Here is a 24,015-nt window from a genome sequence, read left to right as displayed (position 1 = left end):
ATTTCGTATGTATTTAAAATATTTTTTGTTATATGAATTATTATATAATTGTAAATAAATATATGAATTTAAGTTAAATTGAAACAACTCTTTGATTACTTAAGTGTATTGTAGATATAAAATATGAATTAATCGTTTTTTAATGTGAAAATTATGATATGGAATAAGGAATAAAATAAAATAAATAAAAATGCCTTTTTATTTTCCTCATTTTTGTGAAATCTTATTTACGTAATATTTACAAATTGATGCTGCTAACATCAAAACATATTAAATTACATACTTATTTAAAAATAATAAAACAAGAATGGTGTTTTCGGATATTTTTATAGAGATTAGATTGAAGTTTTATACCGACATTTCTTAGTGGAACTGTATTTTAGAAATACAGTTCCACTAAGAAATGTGGAACTGTATTTCTAAAATAAAAATTATAAAACAAAAAACTATATAGTTTTTTCCACGTTTATTTTATTTGCCCAGTGATGGGATTTCACCGTTACCGACATCACCAGACTAATGATGTTGGTGCGAAGAAAGCCTAAAAGTTAAATAAATTGATAGTGGAAAAAGCTATATACATAGTTGCTATTTTATTATATTTTATAGAGATATCACGACAGAAACAAAAAAAAACTTGTAAAAGAAGAATGATGAAAGTTGCAGTAAAAAGTGATCACTTAACCTGGCCAACAGCAAGTTTTCACTTTCCAACTTTTTTGTGTTAATATTTATTTGATTTATTATTACATACATGTAGTTAAAATGAACAATTCCGCACACTTGAAAAATGTGTATCTCGACGTTTTCGAAATGTTGTTTATCCTTACGTAATTCCTGTCCGCCTCCGTAGTGTAGTGGTCAGCACGCTCGGCTACCGTTCTGGAGGTCCTGGGTCTGAATCCCAGGAGGGATGAAATAAATATAAGTAAATTTTTCACTCTAATATTTATTCAATATTAACCTGGACTGGTACCTGAAGCGGAGGGCTGATCACCTTTCCTTCATGTGTTAACGATCAAGATAACACTGTGTTTATATAATGCAGTGCCCTTTGCACCATTAGGGTGCGGATAAGGGTTTAAAGAAGAATTCTATAAACATGAATGATACCAAAAATTCATATAATTATTACCCAACTCTTTCATGTCGTGAAATGGAGTATAAATTGCACAAAATAAATAAATTATCAACAATAAACATAGTACTTCAAAAGACGATTCAGCAAATTCGAAAGAAACTTTACCAGAATCCGTATTTTGCTCAGAACATGTAATTTATATTAGCCATTAATTTTCTAACCCCTTAAAACACTTCGACGTGCCCTACGTAAAGTGCTCTAACTACATTTTTGTCAATTTTGAGATATTTGGTGTACGTTATCAACTGACCGTTATCTACAAATATAAACAAACAAAAAATATATAAATAAATTACACCTAGTTTTCAGGTGTATAAGACGCTATCTACATTGAATTTTCGAAATTAACTGAACTCCTAAAACTAATTAATTTTGACAAAGCGTAAAGTTTTAAAACGATTCAATACATTATTTTATCGTGTTTTTTAATGTATAATACTAGTTTAGAATTTCAGATAAAACCGTTAGTTAATAGAAAAAATACGTTGAAAAAATCTTCTAAGCTCTCTCCTGTAAAGTAACAGATTTGCAGATAGAGTACTTTACGTAGGGGCCGTCGATTTATTTGCACTATATATTAAAACCACCACGAAGCAAAAACATAAATAATATTTATATTATTCTAACAAAAGTAATAAAGCTGTGCATAAATAATTTAAATAAAATTAAATCGTTTCGGAAATTGCTGAATCGCCTGGTTTATGAGCAATTAATTCCCTTTCGTATTTCTCAAATACATAATATTAAGGACTCAGGACTCGTGAAACGCTGAACTTGTGAAATTCTTACGAGATTACAGGAAAAAGGGATCGGGTCGCAAGGAACAAATCGATGTACCTAATAACTTTTTATTTTATAGATGTCTTACTAAGACATAGCATTTATAACGAAGGAATACGAAAGTCTGACCATTAACAGGGCTTACGACCTATCACCGGTAGGTTTAAGTGATCATTACATACGCCATTAAATAACGCTGTGCCAAGCAAAAGTAAGGTCAGATAACTGACTTAACTATAGATATATAAATAATAATAAGAACTTGTACAACGCTGAAGACAAAAAAAGAAGGTTCCAATATATTTTTTTAGGATCCAAAAAAATCATCAACCTATTGCTATATTGAAAGAACCATGGTGAGATTTGATGCCACAACTTTGTTTTTAACCACTTTTATTTTTCATGTCCGTCTCCGAAGATGACAAGGCTCTTGTCGAAACCGGTTAGAGAAAAGTAACAAAAATAAAAGTGGTTGAAAACAAAGCTCTAGTTTTATTTAATAACATTTTGTAAAATATGCCACAAAGTACTCGTTTGTGCACAAACATTCAAGAAATAATATTTAACGAATTAGACCAATATTTTTGTAAACCTCACCTAACATTTGTATGTTGTAACCTCTATGGTTTTCACTTCTTCATTGCATTTATTGAATTCTCAAAAAAAAATATGAATTTTTAACGTGAATAACTTTTTTTTAAATGTAACTTTTTCCGTTCCAATGACTCTTTTTCTTTTAAAAACCATGTATTAATTTCGAATGAAAACTTCTTTTTTCAATTCTATGGTGTTCAAAGGAAAAAAACAATTAAATCAAATGTAGAGGCCCTAACCAAAACGTTACATTTCCATTATAAATTACTTTAAAAGTTTAAAGTAATCAGGAATTTTAGCTTGTAAAATTGTTACGTTTTGGTGCGATTTAATGATTTCATATTGGTTTAACATAGGATTGGTCACGTTTTGTAGCAAATTTAATTGAGATTTCGATAGAATATGCGTACAGTAAACAGAATAGATTTGCATTTAAAGGATTTTTTTGTACAATATTGGAAATGTAACTTTTTGGTGAGGACCTCCACAAATATTACCTGGATTAAAGAAAATTAAGTTGCTGGCTATGAATATCGATATGCCTTAAATGGCATAATAGTTAAAATTAATTCAAATAAATAAATTAAATAATCATACAACCCCTCTTTAAACTTCATCGGGGTCTACGAAATCTTCTTGATCCAGCGTTCCAGCAGTTTCCGATTCCGCGATCATGGGAACCGGATCATTAGTTTTGCAATTCTCATCCGAACGAGCTTCTGGATCCGTGATTGCTTTGAGTTTCGCCAAAGCGTCTGAACACTGAAAAAAAAAATAAGCAGATTGAGATAATGTCATTAATCGATTCGGTACTCATTTTGTGGTAATATCTAATTGTTATCATTAGCTCTGATTAATATCAAGGTTGTATTATTGCTACTTAAAAATTATAAAACATACATTTTATTCTTTTTTTATGATTTAATTTTTAAATCAAACACAGATTTGTTGAGTATACTAAGTTGTATTTTATTAAAAAAAACACATAAAAATTTATATTTTGACAATTGTTTTACCTAGTTATGGCATTTTTAAACGAATACGTTTTTTTTAAATAAAATACAACTTAGTTGACTCAAAAAATCTGTGTTTGATTTAAAAATTAGTAAATAAATTAAAATAGAGTTCTACAAATTAAACGCCAAATCAATAAATACATATTATTCATTTTATTCATTGTTGATTCGGCAGTCACTTTGTGGTAAAATCTATCCATTTTTAATTCAAGTTTTACCTAGTAAATACCACTATTTCTTAAAATCTATTGTAACACGTATTTTGATGCATTTAGCATTATTTTCAAACACAATACGGTGTTTGAAATACGTATACAACTATACTAACATCATAAATATTTTATAAAAATAAAACCACAAAGTTGGTGCTTCCAATATAATTACAAATTATTATTCCGTCTTTTTTACATTTTTGAAATCTCAACATAGATGAAGAAGAATATAAAAGTATGGGCATTTGCAGGGCTTACGACCGTCATAGGCTTGGTTAAGTGAACACTTAACACACGTGTAACATTCGCCAATTCTACCCACGATTGAAAATCACACTACTCATTTTTTTTGGAACTCCTAGATGTATTGATCAAACTCGTGACACAGTACATGAGAGTTCACAACAGCCATCTATGTACCTTAGAAGAAGGAAAGCTTTTGTTTAACAGAGACCCTTTTTATTTGTATGAAAGGTCCGAATCTCGGATTAAATTCACATACTTCAGACCCGCCTGAAAACATGTTTTTTTTGTAGCTTATACGTAATTTGACCAGTTGTTTTATTTACAACACATAGAGTGTGTCCAAATAGATCCATCTATGTTGAGATGTCAAAAATGTAAAAAAAAAATTCTTAAGCGGAGATAATCAGATTTGTGAACAAGTATTTGGACATTTAAAATGTTGAATTAATCCTTGATTATGAAGACCTTGTTTGACTGTAAACACTTAAGGATAAGTAATTAAATCATAAGAAACTTTGGTATTTATTCACACAAACTACACCACAGGAGTATAATCCAATGTTCCTTCTAAAACCCACGAGGTTGTCCCACCCAGGTGCCTTAAGTGGAACGCGCTCTTGCATAATATATGAATTAATTATTACATTGTGAAAATTTGCCATCCTACCGAAATGCCGGTTTTATTAATCGAAAACAACCTTGGATTTACGTATTAACCCTTTGGTTACCAGGAATTTAGGGTTACAATGCCAGAAAAACCACGATTGAAACATAAATAATTCGAAAGTAAAAGGTGTTCGATAATTTAAAAACACTATGCTACTGTTTAATCTTCAGCGCGTCGAAAATATCATTCAGATTAACTAAATGACTTACAAGTAAATGCTGTTCGCTTATGTGTACCTCCTTTTTACCCTGTGCGCATAACACTGGAGATCAAACCATTCGTCGACATAATTGTGGACATCCGGCATTAAAAGGAAAATATAGTAGGGTTGTGAATAATTTTTTTAGTCATTTTGTACTATGTATGTATTGTATTTGTGTCAATTTATTTCATATTGTTTATTAACCATGACACGTAAATATGTGTGTTTAAAAAAAATGTCACAGTTTTACACAACTTTAAAAAAAAGTTCAATGTGCTTTTTTTCTCGTTTCTCTTTTCTGTAACTTCAATATTTCTAATATTACTACTAATTGTAAGATATAAATAATCAATAATTCTAAATTTCGATGTATAACTTAATTTGAATAAAAAACATAATATGGTTTATTTATTCTACACACATTCAGTTAGTTGGTAGAATTCCATTTTTAATTTATGGTAAAATATCCAACAACAAAAAAATTGGATCGAATTTTACTTCTATTTTAATATATACTATGATATATAATGTGACGCGTTTCGTCTTATCAAGACATTATCAACCTGCTACTACTACTACTACCCATAAAATTGCAGTTTGATAATGTCTTAATAAGACGAAATGCGTCACCTTATCATTACATATATTAAAATTAAAAGTATTGTAGAACTCGATCCCATAATTTGTTTTATATACAACATAATATGCATCGAAAATTTTTGCACAACCCTGAAGGGATCCCTAACATACTGTCCAAAATGTATCTGATACTTTTATAAGACGTCAGATCCGACGGATTCGGTATTTCTCGCAACAGTACCGAAAGGCGATATATCGGATTTAGGTAACCAAAGGGTATAACCGGTACACGTGCTGTTTTGCGTTATTTGTAAGGGATGTTCTTTCTAATTTATCGGGAAATCTGTCACCGGAAATACATTTAAAATACCGGAGAGCGACAACCAAATTAATTGAAATACAGACTCGGTACATTTAAACGCAAATAAATGTTTTCCTAATGTTAATCAACTCATCGTCTGTTGACTTAGCAACGTAAAAATCGCTTTTGATGTCGAACTTATTGTTATGCGGAAAATTAATTTTAAAGGAGGATAAAAAATGATTTTCTGCTTTTATATGAGATTTTTTTAGGTCGTTGAAGACCTTGAGGCATGTTTCAATTAATCACGTGAAGCCTTATTGAAATTAAGGGTCGATTTTTGAAAGAGGAAACCAGGCCTGTTGAATTATTAGTAAGAGAGAAGATATTTTCATGTAAATGTTTTTTTGTTGTTCGGGAATTGTACAGCTTCCCGAACAAAATAAAATAAAAAATAGTTACATTAACAATAATAAACATTACCTTACATCAGGGGTTCCCAACCTTTTTTGTACTCTAGAGCACATTCTAAAGTATCGGTAGGGTAGGGCCACCTATTTTTAATCGACTTTTACGAGTATTTAAGTACTGTCAGCGAAGAAACCTCATACATACAATATTGCAAACATACGAACGTATTTAATAATCTGAACTTACAAATGAACTAAAAAAATTGAACCAACAAATAAATAAAAATAATTCACATTTTTAATAAATGTTTATGAAAAAAATCTGTCTCTGTCGAATAGTGGCAGGCACATACGAATCGTTCCTCGGGCACGGGGTTGGGAACCTCTACATTACATTAACAAAACAGTGTCGGGTTGTGGTCCCGTGGTTAGTGTCGCGGACTTTTAAGTCAGAGTTTCTCGGTTCGAACCCACTCTACCACAATTTGATACCTATTTCTAATAATGAGCCGCTTAGGTTCACAGAAATAGTATGAAATTGAAATATTTTTGTCAATAATACAAACACAAATATTTATCTAAAAAAAAATATGTATTTAAAAAATGTCATCAGCCCCGTAAATGCCCAGACTTCCATATTCTTCTTCATCTTTGATGAGATGTCAACAAATAATACGAAAAATATATATTTTTTTGTAAATACAATATATCGATGCTTTCCGCAAACTCTCATTTTTTCTAATAAAGGAGTCGATTCACGAAAAAGTAATTTTGTGAACGAACGTAGAAACTAAAATTTATTCCTTTTAATTTAACTTCAAGTTTGGATTCAACGGTCAGAATGAATTCGAATGTTAAGTTTCTTTTTTTGTGGGCTGGAATTGAGCTAGGTTAACCATTTGTCAGTAATTTATTTTGGGTCCAGATGTACATAACAACTTGGAAAAATGTTTATCGAAATTATTACTCAAACCTTACTACAACTAAAACAAACTGTAATAAAACGTAAAAAATAGATCACATCTTTTTTATAAATCAAACGAAAGGGGATAAGGATATTTTTTGCTTCCTTTTTAACAGCTCTTGCTCAAACATTGCTTTACAAAATTAAAATAAAACTAACAATACTTGATAAATTTAACAGAAATGATTATATTTTACTCAATTTCTTGAAGAAGTGACAGTTATACAACTTCAAATTCAATTATTGATTGGGGATTTCCAAATCCGAATTTATTATTCATAAATGTTTATTTTTTGAGAAATTATTATATTTTACTCTAATCTCTTCAAAAAGTTACAGTAATACAAATTCAAATTTAACAATTGATTGGGGATTTCCGAATCTGAATTTGTTCTTCATAAATGTTTATTTTTTATACAGTTTATAAAAACTAACTAACTAACCATCACACCACTTCCCCGCAGGGGCAGGCAGAGAGAATAGAACGCCACACCACTCTGTCTTTGCAAACATTCTTCGCCTCTTCCACGTTCATGCATCTCCTCATACATAGCCGCCGATTATTACAGTGTATTATTTTGCAAATTTACTTTAAAATCCCGAATAGTTTTTCTTGTACATTTATTTAATGATTACGTTGTTAACAATATTATAATATTTAAACAAACAAAAACAAAAAAGCTATTTTTTTTACGATTTAACAATTTCTCATATCAGGCACTCTATGGATGATATACGAGTATCGATATTATATAAAACATATAAGACTCACCCCAACCTAAACTCCATTCTGAGGAATATATTTATTTTAATTTTTAATTTACGTTGTTTTAAATTGGATTGTTTATAAAAAAAATATATTTGTAAAACGAACTCCCTCTCTAAACACAAGTCGCTCACTCCTTTCGACAACGTCATAAATCAAAAATCGTCCGTTTTCAGTTGTACATATTTTCAGAATGCTCAGAAAATGCACTATATCCCAGCAAAAGCGGCATATTTTAAACTTAATATTTACCCGCTACAGGGCAGAAATTGTTGTTTTGCATTTTTAAGAAAAAGTATTGTTTTATTATTTTTTTAAATAAACTAAATATTTTTCAAATAGAGATAAAACATTCAGGCTTTACCCAAAAAGATCTGTTGCACAGTAAAAAGTTCAATAAGTGGCTTGATATTTACTTTTAATACATTGTATTTTATTTTTAAACTTTCAAAACAATCTCTTGAAAAATCAAGTTTTTTGATATATGACGTTGTTGAAAGGAGTGAGCGAAATATCTACTTTATTAGAGAAGAAGAAACGCTATATTTTAAATTTTCGTATATTTACCAACTATTTTGTATATTTAAACATGTATTTTGTAAAAAGAATATATATTTAAAAAAAATAGGTAGATTTCTTAACTTGGGGTTAAACACATTTTGTTTTTATGAAAAAGAAGATGGAATTTTTATGAAAATGAAGTATGAGCATTCTAAGGCTTAGCTCTGGAATAGCTTCAGACTTTGATTTGCAAATGTTAATTCATTTTAGAACATCTTTTTAATAAGCGCAGGTACTCACGTTTTTGTCAACGATCTGCATTTTTCCTACTAGCTCTTCGGCCACGCTGAGATGGAATTTGGCTTGGTCCAGCTGCTGAATGGAGTGAAGAAAGAAGGAATAGTTGATACGAACTAATGCGTCTTCTGAATTCAGGAGAACAGCCTGTTCGTATGCCTTTATGGCATTTTCTTGATCATCCAAGTGATCGAGAGTGACTGAAATAAAAATAATTGATAAATGTATTAAATGTTAAATTAAACACAGATTTTTTTCGTCCACTAAGTTGTATTTTATTGTTAAAAAATACATAAAAATCAACATTGTGACAATTGTTTCGCCTAGATATGGCCACTCTTTTTTTCTCCCAATCTTTTTTATTTGTTTTTTTTTCTCGTAATATTTTAATAGTTATTATAACATAAATGTGGAATTGTTTAATTGGCTTTATTTTTATTAATGTACCTCTTTTTGTTTATTTAATATAATGTTCCTTATTGTTAATGTAACTTTTTTTATTATATACTTTTTTAAATGTAAAGCTGTACAATTCCCGAACAAATAAAAAAAAATACAAAAAAAAAATACTCATATTCACCATATTTTAGTATGGGTACTTTTTTACACGGAATCGCGTAGAACGAATTTACTGTGTTAATGGAGGTCTCAGTGTGTTAGCAATATTAACTGCACATTATGGTAAGCGCCGATGTTGAAATGTTGAATGGCGCTTGGCAGATGTGCTAATCACTTCCGTGACACTTAAGGGATTATCGTATCCATCAGGAATACGTCTGACGTCATGTAATCCCAAGATCCTTGTATTAGATTAGGATGTTCATCGAAGTACGATACATCATCTTTCATTATCAACGACTCCCAATTGTTTGGTAAGCAATAATATAATTCACAACATTTTGAGTGTGTCCAAATACTTGTTTACAAATCTGGATTATCTCCAATTACAGGAGTTATTTTTCATAATTAAAATGTAACTTTGTTTTAAAATCACTATAAATATTTTATTATAACTTAGTTATAATGTCTACCGGTGACCTTCGAAACCAGTAGACATAATAATTATGTTGAATTAAAATATTTATAGTGATTTTAAAACACAGTTTCATTTTAATAATAAAATGGAAAATCACAATGTTAGTGCTTCAAATATAAATTAAAAGTAATTATTTATCGTATTTTTAATCTTGTATTTATTAGTCGTGAAAGCGTTTGAAATATCCATTGAAATATCCAAATAACTTATAAGCCATTTTGTATTATCTGTATGGATGCAGTTCTACAAGCTTAAAGGAACCGAAACACCCACTGAAATAACTTACTAGCCTTTGTCATTGTATATGTTTGAAAGCAGTAGAAACACCCATTGAATTAACTTACTAGCCATTATTATCTAGATGAATGCAATTCTACAAGTTTTAAAGCGGTCGGAACACCCATTGAAATAATTTACTAGCTCTTATCATATAGTTGGATGCAGTAAATCACGTTTAAAGGCAGCCAAAACACCCACTGAATCATCTAACTCGCTCTTATCATGTAGTTGGATGCAGTAAATCAAGTTTAAAGGCAGCCAAAACACCCACTGAATCATCTAACTAGCTCTAATCATATAGTTGGATGCAGTAAATCAAGTTTAAAGGCAGCCAAAACACCCACTGAATCATCTAACTAGCTCTTATCATGTAGTTGGATTCAGTAAATCAAGTTTAAAGGCAGCCAAAACACCCACTGAATCATCTAACTAGCTCTTATCATGTAGTTGGATGCAGTAAATCAAGTTTAAAGGCAGCCAACACACCCACTGAATCATCTAACTAGCTCTTATCATGTAGTTGGATGCAGTAAATTAAGTTTAAAGGCAGCCAAAATACCCACTGAATCATCTAACTAGCTCTTATCATGTAGTTGGATGCAGTAAATCAAGTTTAAAGGCAGCCAAAACACCCACTGAAACATCTAACTAGCTCTAATCATATAGTTGGATGCAGTAAATCAAGTTTAAAGGCAGCCAAAACACCCACTGAATTAACTAACTACCTCTTATCATGTAGTTGGATGTAGTTCTACAAGAGTTAAAGCGGTAGAAACACCCACTGATACTAGCCTTTATCATTCCACAAGCTTGAAAGCAGTCGAAATACCCATTGAAATAATTTACTAGCTCTTTTCATGTAGTTGGATGCAGTTCATTAAGTTTAAAAGCAGCCAAATCAACTAACTAGCTTTTATCATATAGTTGGATGTAGTTTACAAGTTTGAAAGCAGTTGAAACACCCACTGAACTAACTTACTAGCCATTATCATGTAGGTGGACGCAGTCCCGCCGCGCAGGTTGAGCGCCGCGCACAGGAAGTGGAAGGCCGAGGCGTACTGGCCGCACGCCGCGTGCACCAGGCCCAGGTTGTGCAGCACGCGCGCGCTCAGCGGGCTCAGGCACGCGGCGCGCTTCAAGCAGCTCACCGCCTGCCCACCGAGCATCGCAATGAAATATCACGGTAATGCAAATTACCCGACAAGCGTCGTAATGAAATATCAAGGTAATGCACATTAGGAAGTAATGCACAGTCGGAGACTGACCGGAGCATTTCGTCGTAACGTAACATGTAACGATGCGAGCATTCAGGCAGTCAGTACAGCGAGCCGAGCTGCACGCCGCTCCTCCCGAATGCTCCATCCGAAGTCGGATGAATTTTAGGTTAGTACAGGGTTGCCAATCTGTGTGAAATTCCCCAAACTGCAAGGAATTTGTGGGGATTGGCACTATGTGGAGAAAATGCGGGTATTTTAACATTTTACCATTTCATAATTTATCGGATGGATTGATAGTTAGTGATTAAAATATCTGTTACAATAAATGACATCAATATTTTTTATCTATTGATTTCCCACGTAGCATTTCTGGCAACTAAAGTGTACAAATGGTAGATTTTTTTTAAATGTATACTTTATGTCGAATTTGTTATCAAGCGTCGTAATGAACTATCACGGTGATGGACATTACCCACCAAGCGTCATAATGAAATATCACGGTAATGCACATTACCCACCAGGCATCAAATGAAATATCACGGTAATGCACATATCCAGCAAAACATTGCTATACAAGGATAAATCAATTGAATGATGTAATATGTCTTGAGTGTGTCACAGAATATGTTAAAATTACAATTATCCCATCACGGTGAACATCACAATTAATATCAATTTATGTATATTAAGTGCCATTGAGGTAGTATAATTGCCCTTGAGGTAGTATAAATGCCTTCCAGGTAATATTTTACAAAATTAGGGCTATATAAGTTATCCAAAATAATTATTATATTCATTATTATTACAATTTTAAAATGTATGATGAGATGCCTGAATGTATGAAGAATGAATAGAGTCTGAAGGAATTTAAAAACAAATGTTTTGTATACTGTTAGGAAATATATATATATATATATATATATATATATATATATATATATATATATATATATATATATATATATATATATATAAATATAAATATATATATATATATATATATATACATATATATATATATATATATATATATATATATATATATATATATATATATATATATATATATATATATATATATATATATATTTATATATGATGTAAATTAAGTGTAAATAGTAGTTTATATTACTGTAATATAAGCTAATTAAAGAAATAAAAAATATCATAATCATGCTATCATAATAATTTTATCATAATCATCCTATCGCAATTAATATCATAATTTCATTAATTCATTTATACACAATTTATTCACAATTCGATTCATCCGCTCCCTAAGTGGACCATATGAAATTCACCGACTGCCTCCATGCTCTTTATCGGCTGCCAGCTCTCTTGCATCCTCCCAAGTCAGTGCCGCGTCCCGATTTTAGACGACAACTGCCGACGGATTTTCAGCAGAGGTCGTCCTGGGCGGCGGGATTTGAACAGTGCCAAACATGGGTAGAATAGTCAAGTGATCGCTTAAACCAGCCTGGTCGTGACCGGTCAAAGGGCCTGTAAATAATAGACATTCTTCATCTGTGCTGAGATATCGACGCAGGAGATGTACTTACGGCAACATATTTCTGCTTCCCAAAAAAACACATTCCTATGTTGTTCCACAAAGCTGGGCAGTCTGGCGTCTGCTGAGCGGCGATCTTGTACCTCGACAGGGCGACGTCGAAATCGCGATGGCTCTAAAAAAGCGATTACGGCCAATCAAGTCATCAATCGTTTCCAACGCTCCCAAATCTGGAACCGTATATGATACGATTCATACGTCATATCATGTGCGAGTTTACTACAGTATCCATGGTTGATTTGAGTAATTGATTGATTATAATCGTCATAAGAATCATATTTTTAAGCGTCTCCCAGTATGTACATAAAATAATTCATTAAGGATCTTGCTTACTCAAATAAACCATAGACACTGTCGTGAACTCGCACACGATGCGACGTGTGAATCGTATCATAAGTACCTATCCTTAAGTTCCAAAAAATTGAGTAGTGTGGTTGTCAATCATGGGTATAATGGTAAATGTTACACGTGTAAAAAGTGATCACTTAAAGCAGCCGTTGGGCTTCATGCATCTTTATCTAAGTCGAGATATCAAAATATAAAAAGGTAGGCAATTAACAAGGGTTTAACTTGCCTGCATGATGGCCGCCATGGGCAGCAGGGCCCGGGCTTGCGGGGGGCCCAGGGCCAGTGCGGTGCCCAGCCTCTCCACGGCCATTTGTTGCTGGTTTGCCCGCACGTGTAGGATTCCCAAAGAAGTGAGGAGGTCCACATTTTCAGGGTTAAACCTGAATAAAAAATAAACAAAAAGACTTTTTAATTTAAATAACAATAATATGGCACACGTTAACTCCATTTCTAGGATGCTAAGGTTGTATAATAATTTAGAAAATACTGATAATGTCACCATCGACATATTTAATGATGGCACGGAGAAATACAAGAGGACAATTTGAAATTGATTTCACCAATCTGGTGGAGTCTTGAATTTTGTACCTTATGTAGCATAGTTTAATTCCACTTTTAATTTTTACTTCTAATTTTTATTTTCATTTTTCTTCCTTCATTACTTTTAATTGTTATTACCCTTTTTTACAACCAAATTTCTATTCACATTTATTGTTTTCTGTAAGCTTGTTGTGTTCTCATCTAATTGATGAAAAACATTCAAACAGTTTATATTGCACTGTATTTCATTTATTGTAATATGTTTTTCATTGTTTGTAAACCATAAATAAATAAAATAAAAATAACGTGAAGTCCTGAAGAAGAGAAGGTGGACATGGTTGGGACATGTCCTTAGAATGCCACCTGAGAGCATCAACCCCTCATGTCTCTTCTTCCTACCCCGAAGATTCCGGCGCCCCGGAAGGCCGCTGACGACCATCCACCGACTTTACTCAGCGGAACTTCGGGATGCCGGACTGACCTGGGAGGAAGCCAAGGAGATAACGTCTCGTGTTGGACATATGCTCCACCTAGGGAGCGAACATGGAGAAAGAAGAAAGAGCATTGAGAAATAAATAAAGGAAACCTGTCAATTTTAAAAAAAAAAATCCGATTTTGTGGACACAATATAGATACTATTCTCAAAGTTTTCAAACGGTAATGTTAGTAAGTGTTATTTTGTGTTATGATAGTAAATACAGTAAAACCCCTTACAACGTTGAGATAGGTACCGCATTATCAGAGGGAATGTTATAAATGGTTATTTTTTAAATTTTATCCTTACTTTTTAACCAGCGGAAAAGACTGAAATGAGTCATTTAAAATGAAAATCCTTTTTTTTAAAGAGAAGTATTTGTGTTTTTATTATTTACAAAAATACTTCAATATCATACTATTTCTGTGAGACTAAGCAGCTCACTGTTAGAAATAGGTATCAAATTGTGGTAGAGTGGGTTTAAACCGAAAAACATTAACCCCCTACAACGTTCCCATTGAAAAACGCAATACCTATCTCAACGTTACAGGGGGGTTTACTGTATTTGTCAACCTATATCACTCGCCTGAGTGCAACAGTGTAGGCGTCCACGGCCCCCAGTAGGTCTCCCTGGCCGGCCAGCAGGGCCCCCAGCTGGCCCGCTTCGCCCCCGTTGGCGGCCGCCCTGCGCGCCCACGGCACCGCCCCCTCGCTGTTCCCCAAAGCTGTGAGACACTCGGCTACAACAATTTTTAATTAAGGCTTTTTTTAATTAAAAATTTTATTTTATTTGATTTTTTAATTAATTACTACGAAGCTGGTACGTATAACATTATTTTTCTTCAGTAAGCTGTTTACTTTGTCCGCCTCCGCGGTGTGATGGTTAGTGTGTGTTGTCGCCGCGCTGGAGGTCCTGTGAAATTAACCTGACTGCAAAATTGGTTACTTCAATTTTTTTCTTCTTCATATTTTCATTAATTGGCAGTTACTTCATTGTAGTATCTATCCATTTTAAATCGAATTGTAGTAATACGTTTCTTACCTCTTCATCCTACAACGTTCCAATGACACAACGTTAAAATTTAGGCTTTACTTTACGTACAGTGTTTGAAAATGATGCGCAACGCATCGAAACACCCGTCACAATAGATTGTAAGAACTAATGGTACTTACCAAGTAAAATATTGCTGACGTCTCAACAAAGATAAAAGAACTTTTGATGGAAACATGATGACCTAAACGATCTGTTATCAGTTCGCTTAGTTGTACTTGTTTTCCTGAGCATAAATAAAATTTACGATTTTTTCCAAACAATCATGGAACCCTTAATAGTGTTCTAATTAATAATCGATTAAAGAAAATCAATGTGTTTGCTGAAAGTATTATAACAAACAAAGTACTAGAAAATTCATTTTTAAGCGCCCTTGAGGTAGTACTTTACGAAAATGGCGCTACATAAATTATCGAAATTTATTATTTTTATTAAACGCAAAATAAAGACAACATTCTGAAGTTACGACAAAAAAAATTTCAAATAAAAATACTAATTATATTTTAACGACTTTTTGATAATTTTTTTAAAGTATGTGCCTATGCGCAAGATAATGAAAACTTTCCGAAAACTTTCTCGAAGTGAAATTTAATATTCTGTAAAGTTTCTGTCTATTAGCGGAGAAGAACTCGAATTGGCGGAGAACTTGTGCAATTACGAGCTTTACAATAGCGCTACATGCTACATTGGAATGGGGTAATATTATTTTCATCGTATCTATGCAACTAACAACTATGCAAAGTCTCTGAACGTCAGAAATGCACTACAAGTGTCAAACGAAACCAAAATGCCAAAATAATAAATAACTCAAAGTTAATGTTTCATTAGATGTTCAGACTGCAAACTATTTCGATTATAGTACATACCCATTTTATTTTGTTAAATAAAATACCATACATATTAATTATTGATTCAGCATTAACTTTGTGGAATGACATGTTGATAATTTTTTAAAAGTTAAACACTTTTTAGTGTATTTACAAGTGTATTTTTTTTAAATAAATACCATAGAATAAAAATAATTAAAAAAAGGACCCACCTCATCTAGTCAAATTCATAGTTTTCTTTAGTCTAAAGAAAACGCATTTTTCAAAATAAGGATTCGTTTTGCAAAATAAAGTTTTTAATGACAAAAACAAACCCATCTTTAAGAATATTGTCTTTCATCTATTTTATAGTTAAAATCCTTCATAAATAAATCAAATAAAATATTTCCATACTAATTTTTGTTTTGATAATAATGTGATATTATGATACGAAAAATGATAGACATCGCTTGAAATTTGATGAACACTATGGACATGTTTAATCACAAATTTTCCGTCAGGTTAAAAACGAATCATTCTCCTCACATGCGTATACCATCGTCTTTTTCGTTGCCTTCCTCACCTAACGACATCTTCGATCTCGCATAATCTCTTTTTTATTTATTCATTTTCATGACATTTCGCTCACTCCTTCCAACAACGTCATAAATCAAAAATCGTCAATTTTCAGTTGTGCGTGTTTTCGGAATGCCCAGAAAATGTACTATATCCCAGCAAAAGCGGCATATTTTTAACTTAATATTTAGGCGCTACAGGACAAAAAGTGTTGTTTTTGCTTTTTGAAGAAAAGGTATTGTTTATTTATTTTTTTAAATATAATAGATATTTTTCAAATGGAGAAAAAACATTCAGGTTTTACCTAAAAAGATCTGTTGCATAGTAAAAAGTTTAATAAGTGGCTTGATATTTATTTTTAATACATTAAATTATATTTTTAAACTTTAAAAACGATCTCCTGAAAAATCAAGTTTTTTTATTTATGACGTTCTTGAAAGGAGTGAGCGATATGGGATCAAATGCAGAGCGCAACCGCAGTCACAAAAAAACGCGAGTGTCAGAAATGAAGACATATCTGACAACAGTCTACGAGACAGAATAAGGAACACCAGTATATAATTTTTTGCTTTACCAAAAATGAAATACATGGACGTTTTGAAAAATATATTTACATGGTATATATGTACTTACGTACGCAACATTAAAAAGGATTTCTCATAAATGTTAATTTATTAAGAATGATGAAATGCCTATGGCATGGATAAATTTCCAACATCGAAATGAATTTGTTAATTATGCAGAAACTCCAAACTCGAGCTCGATCGGGTATAATTGCTATAGTTTAGATAACCTAGTAATTACGGATAACTCCAGACCATTAATTATTGATTTAATTTTAATAATGTGAGAGCATAAAGCGAAAATGGGGTGAGTTTTTTTATTGCAGAAGAAAAATATTTATTTAACTTTTTTTAATATTATACGTATATAACCTAACCTTCGATGTGTAATATTATATAAAAACTTATGTACTTTAATAATTAACATAACACTCATATTTTTCATACTAAACTCTGAAGTCGTCATTATCTCACAAAATAACAATACTTTTTGTCCTACATCTCAACATAGATGAAAATGAATATGAAAGAATCGGTATTTAGAGGGCTTATGACCTGCCATAGGCTGGTTCAGTGATTACTTTACACACTACCCATGATTGACAACTACATTGCTCAAATTTTTGAAAAGAAGGAGGAGTGGAAATATCTAAGAAGATGTCTTCACCAATCTAATGACACAGTACGTTCGAGTTCACAACAGATATCTATGTTGGATTAAGAAAAGTTTTTACTTAACAGAGACCCTTTTATTTGTATGTCAGATCCGAACCCCGGATTATTTTTACACACGCCTGAAAACATGATATAATATTTTTATTTTAGCGAATAATTCGATCAGTTGTTTTTACTAACTACATTTTGAGTTGTCCAAATATTTGTTCACTAATCTGGATTTTCGCCACTAAAGGTGGAGACTGACCGGAGCATTTCGTCGTAACATAACGTCGTAACATCGCTCGCGGCGAGCATCAGCAAGCATCCGAAACTATGGATGGAGCGCTCGGCTCGCTGTACTGACTGCCTGAATGCTCGCATCGTAACGTGTTACGTTACGACGAAATGCTCCGGTCAGTCTCCACCTTAAGGAGTTATTTTTACATTTTGACATCTCAACATAGATGAAGGAGAAAAAAGAAATCTGGGCATTTACATGGCTTTTTGTATAATATGAAAAATACATTTTATAAAAATATCTCGATTTTATTCATAATCTTACATTCCAGATAATTTCAATAATTTAGGGGCAATACATAAGCCTAAATTTTCCGCCCCTTTGAGTGCTTAAAACGACCCAAAATATCGTGACAGGATAAAAACTGAAGCGATCAATGGCGATGAATGAGTCTGTCAAAATAAGGATCGAGCGGTATCCTACAAGACATACGGGGGTGGATGGTTGAATCTTACGACATATTTCCGTGATTCGACTCATTCCAAGGGGTAATGTCGAACGATTTGATTGATATTGTAATCTGTATGTAAAGAAAGAACAACATTTTGAGTGTGTCCAAATATTTGGATTATCTCCAACCATAGGAGTTATTTTTTATTTTATTTTTTAACATCTCACCAATAGATGTCTCTAGTGAAATTCAGTGATTCAAGAACAATGTTTCGAAATTCGATCATACATATAGAACTCCCAAGAATTTGGGTAGCGGGGTTGTCAATCATGGGTAGAATTGGTGAATGTTAAACGTGCATAAAATGATCACTTAAACCAGCCTATGACGGCCGTAAGCCCCGTAAATGACCCAGACATCCATATTCTTCTTCCTCATCTTTGTTGAGATGTTAAAAAATAATATAGAGAAAGTATCATTATTTATTCGCCAAATCCAGCTAAACTGCGTCATCTGAGTATTTGTATAACTTTATTTCAACCGATTCTTATGTTTATGTATGTGATCGTGCATTCCATATGGGCAGAAAAGCAGTGCCTATCCTAACTTACCCGCATGACAAATAAAAACGCAACCATTACCTAGTTACCTACCCTACCTTACTAAGTAGTACTCGTACCTAACTTACCTTACTTCCTACATCTACTGCCAACTCTAGTAATTAGTACCTACCTAGATTACCTTACTAAGTACAAAAACTTCATAATAACTATTAGTACAAAAATTTAATTTAATCGATATTTAGAAACAATATGGTTTTCGAGTTAAATATGGCTTTCAATATGGTTTTCAATAAATCTTATTCGTTAATTTGCGAAATGTACATTCGACATCGTAATAAATGTTCCAAGAATAAGGCACCGGACCAATTTCTTCACAAAATATATTTTTTTCTTTCAGATTAGTTATTTCAAGCTAAGATATTTCAAAAGATCAAAGTAATTTATCCTACATCTATAGACTTTTCTCAATATGAAAATCTTCACTTCATTTTTCCATTAAAATGGTAATTCAATTTATTTTTTCATCAGGGTATTCATTTGTAACTCGAAATTCGAATTGCTCGTCACAAGAGACGTTTATTTTTTCAATTGAAGCATAAATGTCACTTCCGACATTTGAATACTTTGGTTGTTAATCTTGGGTAGAATGGTAAATGTTACATGTGCATATATCACTGTAAGTGATCACTTAAATCAGCCTTCGACAGGTCGTAAGTCCTGTAAAAGCCCAAACTTCCATATTCTTCTTTATCTATGTTGAGATATCAATAAAAAAATCTTTATAATATAAAATAACTCGTCAAATTATAAGATTTATAAAAATAAAACAAAATGTGTTTTCTGGCATCTCTTACTATGTTAATAATTTCGTGAGGGATCCTACATATATAATATTTTAAATAAGGGACTTTGTTAAATAAAAAACTTCCTCAAATCAACCAAAGATGCTGCCGAGAACTCACACTAGAAAAGTCTGAACTTATAATCATGGGTAGAATAGAAAAGTGATCAGTTAAATCAACCTTTGATGGTCGTAAGCCTTGTTAATGCCCAGACTTCCATATTCTCCTCCATCTACTCGTATGTTGAGATATCAATAAAATAAATAATAAAATAAAATAAAATAAGAAAATCGGAATTTGTGAAGAAAAGTTTGAGCACACTCAAAAATATTGTGATATAATATATATATATATATATATATATATATATATATATATATATATATATATATATATATATATATATATATATATATATATATATATATATATATATATATATATATATATATATATATATATATATATATATATATATATATATATATATATATATATATATATATATATATATATATATATATATATATATATATATATATATATATATATATATATATATATATATATATATATATATATATATATATATATATATATATATATATATATATATATATATATATATATATATATATATATATATATATATATATATATATAATATAATTATGTTTTATCCTTCTAAATATTTATTTTTATTTTTTGTTCATTTATTTTATAGATTTTGTCCGCCTCCGTAGTGTTATGGCCAGCACGCTCGGCTACCGTTCTGGAGGTCCCGGGTTCGATTCCCAAGGGGGGTAAAAATAAATATAAGTGATTTTTTCACTGTAATATTTATTCAATATTACCATGGACTGGTACCTGAAGCGGAGGGCTGATCACCTTTCCTTCATGTGTAAAACGATCATGACAACACTGCGTTTATAAGACACAGTGCCCTATGCATCATTGGGGTGCGGATAAGGGTTTATTATTATTTATTATATTATTTTATAGAAACATACATTGTTTTACTTTATGTATAACGGCTCTTTAGGCATGGCCTTTGTTGAGCCGAAATACTTATTTTATTATTATTTGTTTTTTTATTATTATATTATATACATTACAAAAACAATTCGTTTGAGACCAATTATAACTTTCTGGAAAACACTCCATAAAGGATGTTGTTTTTTGATTAATTAATATTCAAGGATTGAGGCGATTTCCTGACTCAAATTTATATTATTTAAATATAAGCAGCGAGATGACAACTGACGAGATTTGTTACTGAATTTCGACTAGAAATTACAAATTTCTTAAGATGTTGTTGAAAAAAACAAAACAATTTTCGCAAGGAGATGTACCTACAATACTTTGGTCGATTAGCTTCACGTGTTTTTTTTATTTAGTAGCAAAGAGTTAATTTTTTAAATATAAAACTATTTTAATCATTTGAAATATCGAGGCTTGAAATAAGTGGTCTGCAAATAGATAATTTTGCCAATAAATTGATTTCTTGCCTCATAACCAATTAAATTACTTGACGAAACGTTTGCTTACCTATCCAGTAGTGAATTTCCCAATCCAACTTCTTCGAGATATTTTCTGCTTCCATGAGTGCTTCCAAAGCTAACTTAAACCGTTTTTGCTTAAACCTGAAAATTATATATATATATATATATATATATATATATATATATATATATATATATATATATATATATATATATATATATATATATATATATATATATATATATATATATATATATATATATATATATATATATGTATATATATGTGTATATATATATATATATATATATATGTATATATATGTGTATATTTATATATATGTGTATATATATATATATATATATATATATATATATATATAATAATAATAACAAAATATATATAATATAATTTACTCAATAATAATAATAATAATAATAACAAAATCTTCCTTTTTTTATAAACTCAAAAAATTTGTGGACATATTCAAATTAGAAAATATATTTTCATCAGACTTTAAAAAATTAAAATTAAAACCCCCTACTTACAGGCATTTGGCAATTTCCTTGATGTATTCAATATTAGTTGGGCACAGGCGATTACAGTACCTGAATTCTTCAATGGCTTCGTTTAGATTTCCCTCGTCGCAGAAAATCGTCCCCTTGAGAGAAAATAAGAAGGTGCTTATCACTGAATTATTTCAAATCAAAAACATTTTTTAAAAAAGCTCTTCAGAAAATGGGCAAATTTACTTTTGCGAACCTTTTGAGGTCCTCACCAAAACGTTACATTTCCATTATAAATAATTTTAAGTACTCAGGAATTGTAGTACTTAAAATCATTTATAATGGAAGAGAATTAATAATGGAGAGAGAGAGAGAGAGAGAGAGAGAGAGAGAGAGAGAGAGAGAGAGCAGAAATACAACAATCTGAAAATTTGTATTAAAATAATCACAAAATACTAAATGATAAATATTACTTTGTATCGTTGTGTATACATCGCTCTCTTTCGTGTCGGAATGTATAGTTCTCTTTCTCCTTCTCTTTGGGTTATAAATTTCTTCTCTCTCATGTAACGAAATGTGTGTAGTAAACGCCATGCGTCCTTGAAATTTCACTCTCAACTTTTTGAAATACCTAACGTCCAAGTGACTCCGAAATTTAGCCACGGCTTATGCAACACCGCTTATCATGACCCTACTTAGACTTCAACTTTATACTAAGTTTTATAGCCTATACCTACTCTTGAGTGGATTTACTTTTTATGTTAAATGTTACTATCTGAACATTCGTCCAATTATCAATTATTGAATTGCCGTCTAAGGAGCATCACTTCAAGAAGTGAACATTTTCTTCAAATATATTATATATTTTACATATTATGATATTAATAAAATTAATATTGTGTAACACTCTCCTTAAAGTATTTAAAGTGGTAAAGGAGAGTGTTGTATTAACAAAACACAAAGTTAACAATGCTTTTAATATACAAAATATTGATATTTTGTTGCCAGATTGATAAAATAAAAATAAATAATTAAAATAAATAGTTACCAATAAAAAATGAGCGAACTCATTGTGTCCTCCACTTTTCTCTAACTGATGATGTATTAGGGTTCTAGCTTTATCCGTCTCTTTCCTTGTATAATGAAGATGCATGAGCCAATTATGACTCTCCATCGGCGGCAACCATGTTGATTCTGATTACAGTATTTTCACATTAAGTCATACAATTTCAATGTGTTGTTACTCAGCAATTATGTACTAAAAGCACCCACGAATATTTTTTGTTGCACGAAAAAGCATGAAACAAGATATATACATATAGCACAAAGAATATTACTTCATCAGGGTAGTACATAGATAGGGAGCACGTTTAGCTACCGCGAATTCAAGTGTAATGTAATGTTACATATGGTGGTGTAATATATATAATTTTAAGCGCTCTTTAGGTAATATTCTACGAAAATACTGCTTAAAAAATAATCCAAAATGATTTAATATAATGCAAAATGAAGAACAGTATAAAACGATATAACAAATGTTTAAAAATTATATGTATTTTTTTAAAGGAAAAAACTAACTACGAAGAAGCCTCTATTTGGATTTAATATTTTTTTACAAGTTTTTCAAATTTCAAATTTTATTAAGATTTTAAAAAAAAATCCAATTCTTTAAAAAGTTTGTTGTAATTTAAAAAAAAATTGTATGTAACTTATAAAATTTACATGTAATTTTATAGTAAAGTATTTGATTTGTATTTTTAGCCAAACTTTTCTCAGGTGCATTCATAAAAATAAAATTGTACTAACTATTAAAAATATTACTTAATGTTTTCAGAATAAATCAATAAATTACCTCTATTAGTTGATGATCTTCTAGAATCGGATAAATGGATCCCGTTAGAATGACGGACGACCTGAGTTGAATCCATTACAATCAATTATTTAATTGACACGTATTTTCAGCTGTATTATATACCGCCAATACCTATCTCAAACATTTTCAGTTTAATTTTCAGACTTTCAGACGTGCTGACATGCCTTTTTTGTTTATTTACCTCTGAAAAATTGCCATGGAAACAGATTCCAAAAAGTAGTATTCCAAACATTAAAAATAGAAACATA

At 31.1% G+C, this 24,015-nt stretch overlaps 1 protein-coding gene across 1 annotated transcript; it reads right to left on the bottom strand.

Annotated features, from left to right (window-relative positions):
• Positions 1-324: 324 nt before the first annotated feature.
• Positions 325-23,930, bottom strand: BBS4 (Bardet-Biedl syndrome 4). Its single transcript, XM_088278373.1, has 10 exons — positions 23,747-23,930; positions 22,943-23,088; positions 21,937-22,049; positions 21,434-21,528; positions 14,725-14,878; positions 13,350-13,503; positions 12,768-12,890; positions 10,971-11,142; positions 8,680-8,876; positions 325-3,277 (listed from the first exon to the last, which is right to left on the bottom strand). Exons 1-10 carry the CDS (start codon positions 23,820-23,822, stop codon positions 3,122-3,124), a joined length of 1,386 nt encoding a protein of 461 aa, XP_088134499.1. The 5' UTR covers positions 23,823-23,930; the 3' UTR covers positions 325-3,121.
• Between the last annotated feature and the right edge of the window lie 85 nt (positions 23,931-24,015).

The sequence above is a fragment of the Brachycentrus maculatus genome, unplaced genomic scaffold (assembly GCF_059751285.1).
Source record: "Brachycentrus maculatus isolate JH-2025_06_01 unplaced genomic scaffold, ASM5975128v1 h1tg000056l, whole genome shotgun sequence".
In the NCBI taxonomy this organism is placed as follows: Eukaryota; Metazoa; Arthropoda; class Insecta; order Trichoptera; family Brachycentridae; genus Brachycentrus; species Brachycentrus maculatus.
The sequence above is the reverse complement of the archived record's forward strand: the minus strand, read 5'-3'. Positions and strand labels throughout refer to the sequence as shown.

Bases quoted from the DNA above. Each gene is read 5' to 3' on its own strand.
- BBS4 (XM_088278373.1), bottom strand. From the start codon at position 23,822: ATGGATTCAACTCAGGTCGTCCGTCATTCTAACGGGATCCATTTATCC. The intron at 21,529-21,936 runs GTAAGTAGGGGG...TATAATTTTCAG, and splicing joins AAGGAAATTGCCAAATGCCT to GTTTAAGCAAAAACGGTTTA. The intron at 14,879-21,433 runs GTAAGCAAACGT...AAATTGTTGTAG, and splicing joins GGAAATTCACTACTGGATAG to CCGAGTGTCTCACAGCTTTG.